Source organism: Borostomias antarcticus, assembly GCF_949987555.1.
Source record: "Borostomias antarcticus genome assembly, chromosome: 33".
NCBI lineage: Eukaryota > Metazoa > Chordata > Actinopteri > Stomiiformes > Stomiidae > Borostomias > Borostomias antarcticus.
This window is the reverse complement of record NC_140266.1, coordinates 3,886,773-3,891,772: the sequence shown is the minus strand read 5'-3', so window position 1 is coordinate 3,891,772 and position 5,000 is coordinate 3,886,773. Positions and strand designations below refer to the sequence as shown.

The following is a 5,000-nucleotide window of genomic DNA, read 5'->3' as shown; positions in this document are numbered from 1 at the left end:
TTCTAGCAAAGCTGGTCCTGGATCAGCACTTACGAGACATACAGGGTATTCCCTTTCCAGCTGTGAATAAGCACTATGTGTGTCTCTCCCTCTTCCAGGCTGGGCCAACAGTCCATCCTGAGCATCCAGTCAGTGTCCAATTACAGTAAGTAAAAACTGTAAGAATAATAAATAATTGAATGACTTTATTTATGACATATCCCTTTCCCAGTAATAAAATGGTGTACACTATAGTGTGAATATACTGTATCAGTTTATATATAGACTGTGCTTTTCACTCACTCTCTCTCTTTCTCACTCACACACACACACGCGCACACACACACACACACACACACACACACACTTTCTCTTCCCTTCCTCCAGGTTCCAAGGCAGCCAATGGTTACCACAGCAGCACCCCGGCTCCTAAACTGCTAATCAAGACCACGGAGACCAGAGACAACTCCAGATTCAGCTCTCACTGATTATCTTCCTGGCTTGGTCTGGAGACTAGGGTCCTGGACTAGGGTTAACTAGCCCTACTTTCTCATTTGCCTATAACTGTTTTTTCTAAAGCTACACAGCAATGGGATAGGTTAACTATAGGCTACTGTAGGCCTGTATCCTATAGGCTATGACCGCCACTGGAAGTTTGGGTCCTGATATTTGCAGTCCTCAAAATGCGCTAGAGGGATATATATATTTAGTCTATTCCTTTTTTCATATTACGGAAATTGTCTAAAAGTTGTGAAGAACCCACTCAATATAACAAACATTAGTTTTAGGATCAGTAAATAGTCATATTTTGTCATCAAAGTCCAAAGTATGTAAAAAACTGAATTACCTTGGCTGACACTAGGACCAAGCCTCCAGTGGTGGTCACCTATAGGCTATTAACAATAACGATAATATTTAGTTTACAAAATATGAAGAAAAAAAAAGAAGAAGAAAAAAGTAGATGTGGGAGATTTGTGGGGAGATCTGTGGGGAGCAACAAATCTTGATGGTTCTTTCTGAAATTTCAATAAACTTTGCATGACTAACATACTTTGAATTGGTATTTTCATTTCAAAATAGACCCTTGTAAGTTGTCACAAACTTGACCATTCATACAAACGTAGGCGCGCTGTTTTGCGTGCGCGTCTCCGTGGTTCCACTGACGCGAGCACGTCCATCACCTTAGCAACGGAGAATTCAGACACATTAACTCGTAGAGAAGTTCACTGTAGACAACTTGAGTCATTTCCTTACGTGAAGGTATCGAATTTGTAAAAATGACCGAGCACATTTCAATTAACAAACTAAAGAAACCTACTAGGTCTTCGTCAGCTACGAATTTTATTTCAATTCCGACACCGAGTCCTAGAAGAACCGTTGACCGCGACTCGAAAGCGCGGTTCACCCTCGACGTCAGCGTGCGCGCGACCGGCGAGGCGTTCACGTTGTCCGGCTGCCATGGTAACATGAGGATCAGAGAACTGAAGCGCGCCCTCGAGATGGCGGTTGGTATTCCTACAGACTTTCAGAGAATATTCTACCTGGATCAAGGTAACTAGGCCTTTCTTCGTTTCTCATATGAGAAAAGTTGATTAGCCAAATGAAAAGTGGATTGACAAGTGTTTCAGGTGAGAGTTTTCGATTGACAGAGGATTGTAAGCCTCTGATTGGCTGACTTAAAAGATGATTGACAGTTGCCACAGGCATTGCCCGCCCTCTCAAAGGGATTTTAAGCCTCTGATTGGCTAACTTAAACAATGATTGACAGTTGCCACAGGCATTGCCCGCCCTCTCAAAGGGATTTTAAGCCTCTGATTGGCTAACTTAAACAATGATTGACAGTTGCCACGGGCATTGCCCCGCCCTCTCAAAGTCGCCTGCCTGCAGAGACAGCCTACTCATCCCGGGCGCCCCACTTTACAGGTGACCTGCCGGAGGACAGCACTCTGCACGACAATGACATCGTCCCAGGGACGGCGGTGACAGTGGCGGTCTGGCCCTACAGCGGCTGGACCGAGCTCGTGACTGCGGCGGCCTCTGGTGACGTGTATAAGGTCAGAGTTCAGACAGCGTGGGGGCCTGGTCATGAACTGTAGCAGTTACACATCTCCATATATGGACAAGAGGTCAAGAACAAGGAATGTATACAGACATGAATGACATACGTTTTTGGTTTAGACATAGTGCAAACAGAAGACCTAGTTAAATAAAGGGTGATAAATGGTCTCTCTCTCTGGTCTCGTTTGACTCGTCCTCTATCTGTCCGGCTCAGCTGAGGGGTGTCATGTCCAGACCTGCTCCCCAGCGCTCGTCTGCGTCCTCCTGGCTGGCACACCGCCTGCTCTCCGCCCTCTTCATCGCTGCTCACAGAGGCCACGCCCCCGCCGTCCGCTTCCTCCTGCAGCGCGGTATACCAGACGTCATTTACTCCAGAACACCATCTGCTTCCTTCCTTCCTTCCTTCTTTCCTTCCTTCCTTCCTCCCTATCTACCTACCTATAGATAGATCTATCTATCTATCTATCTATCTATCTATCTATCTATCTATCTATCTATCTATCTATCTATCTATCTATCTATCTATCTATCTATCTCCCTACCTACCTACCTACCTACCTACTACCTACCTATCAACCTATCAACCTACCTACCTACATACATACCTACCTACATACCTACCTAACTACATACCTAACTACATACATACCTACCTATCAACCTACCTACCTACAGTATGTATACATATAGATAGCAGCAACCTTGACTTGTACTTCATACATGAACACTAACAGGGCACCCCAGACGCCATAACAGTAGGAGACAGCCCTCTCCCCCAGTAGGAGACAGTCTCTCCCCCAGTGGACCGCCACCCACTCTCTAACCCAGGTGGTTGTCGTTGTCCCCCCCCCCCCCGCCACCCAGGTGCTGATGTGGGGGGTCAGACCCCCCAGGGTCGAGGGGCGCTGCACGCAGCCGCCGCCCAGGGGCGTGTCCAGGTGATCCAGGATCTGCTGCTGGCCAAGGCGCCGCTCCACCTGCAGGACGGCGAGGGCATGACAGCCCTGAGCGTGGCGGCCGCCTGCGGTCAGAGGAAGAGCACCCGCCAGCTCTTCCTGTTCCACTGGCAGGAGCGCGCCGCCGGGGTACGAATCAAACCGCACCTGGAGGAGAGGGAGCTGTTCGCCCACCAACGCTACGACTCACACCTCAGGACCTGGCAAAATGGCCGCCACGCCCAGAGATACATGGCGTACCTGGGGGGTGAGGGGCGGGGGGAGAGTAAGGGTAGGAGGGGGGAGGGCAGGATGAGCAGGGGGGAGGGTAAGGGGGCGGCAGGGGAGAGAGGGCTGAGGCCAGCAGTGAGGGCAGGTGGGACAGTGTGGAAGTGACATCGCTGGAACCGCCGCAGAGCACCGCCATGACGCCAGCCTGGATGTAGAGACTCACGCTGTGTTCGGAATCGCTCCCTCGTTCCCTCACTCCCTATTCCCTATATAGGGTTCACCATGTAGTGAACTACCTAGGGAACGGAGAAAATGTAGGGTACATGCACTGTTCCCTGCAAATCAAGGTGAATTGTGGGTAATAAATAGTGGACTATATAGGGAACGAAAATTCCGTGGAGAATTCGGACACTACAAACAAAATGGCTGACGCCCTATATAGTGCACATATAGTGAATAGGGAGCGATTCCGAACACAGCTTCAGTCAGCGTCTGTTTAGTTAGTATAATTTTATAAATATGTTACATACATGTTACATATATATATATATATATATATATATATATACATCTATTACAATGTAAAGGATTAGGAACTGAAATATGTAACGGTGAATATTAATAAAAACTACTTGGTCAGAATACTGCGAGATCGCCTTCCTCCTTTAACCTCTAGATGGCGCTCTAGCACCTTTCCTGGTCAGGGACAGTCCTGTCACTGTACCACCTACCTTGTTATAGTTGTATCAGTTGAACATGGTGTTGAAGTCCTGCATGCCCTTGCTGGTGCCCCAGTAGTGGTTGGTGTCCAGCCTTCTCTGGATGGTGTCCAGGTCCATGGGCCTCTGGATCACCTGGTGCCAGTCCTACAGTGAAGCAGCACCACACATTTACTTTAGTTTATTCCTCTAGCAAATAGATTTTTCTTTTTCTTTTTTTTACTAAGTTTTTGAAATTGAATTTTACTGTTTTCATTAACTGTACATCTAGTATATTCCATTCATACATGGCTCGGTACAGGAGCGTTTGTTTGATTGCATTTGTTCTTGCTTTTGGCAATATAAAATGTCCTCCTCTAGCATGCCTGGCTGAGCATCAATCGTGTATCTACGCTGAAAAATAAATTGTTGTACAACATATACAGTCATTGTTACAGAGATATTTCTGATAAATACAAGTAATGAAATAACTAATCTATTTTTAACAAATAGCTAATCTAGACAAGTATACATTGTAATTAAATTGGTTCTATATTAACAACATAGTGCTATGCGTGCTGCACTGTTTTGTACCATTTGTAATTGGGACTGCATCTATAATCCCTTAACAAGTCACAATAAAACATTTTTGTCACAATATAAATATACAAGCATTCCAGCTAATCCCAGTGATAGGAAATGCCATTTAGGCACAATTACAGGGACTTTCTCCCAGATGATCTAACATCTACCATTTAAAATCATGGGTGCAGACTTGTCATCTTTAAGTGAAAATAGCCGTTTTTAATCCAAAAAAGGTCATGTGTTTGATCTGTGTATGTATGGGTTTGTATGTTTGTCACCTTTTTCACCTGTGATCGGTTTGGTTTGTAGGCTACCTCTGAAAATATACACAGTGAATCTGTGGGATCATTGACGTCACATAGTGGGATGCCCTGCACAAGATGGCTGCCACGTCGGACGTCAGTCCACTGGAATTCTACAGCACAATGGCCAGTCTAGTTCTTTATAATGTCAATGTTTTTTTGCAGCACAATGGCCAGTCTAGTTCTTTATAATGTCAATGTTTTTTTGTTTT

The 5,000-nt window shown here is 45.8% G+C and overlaps 2 protein-coding genes across 2 annotated transcripts in view; both read left to right on the top strand.

Annotated features, from left to right (window-relative positions):
- Positions 1 to 467, top strand: part of LOC311327514 (keratin, type II cytoskeletal 8) — a gene marked incomplete at both ends in the record, with an annotated part of 6,383 nt that extends 5,916 nt beyond the window's left edge. The window contains 2 exons of the mRNA XM_084460585.1: positions 99 to 145; positions 367 to 467. Coding sequence (XP_084316711.1) covers positions 99 to 145; positions 367 to 467 — 148 coding nt within the window. The remainder of the gene's footprint in view (positions 1 to 98; positions 146 to 366) is intronic.
- Positions 468 to 1,256: 789 nt separating this feature from the next.
- LOC311327646 (uncharacterized protein) lies at positions 1,257 to 3,368 on the top strand (the record flags this gene model as incomplete). The annotated part of the gene is made up of 4 exons (XM_084460732.1): positions 1,257 to 1,530; positions 1,903 to 2,033; positions 2,252 to 2,387; positions 2,902 to 3,368. 4 exons carry the CDS (start codon positions 1,257 to 1,259, stop codon positions 3,366 to 3,368), a joined length of 1,008 nt encoding a protein of 335 aa, XP_084316858.1.
- Between the last annotated feature and the right edge of the window lie 1,632 nt (positions 3,369 to 5,000).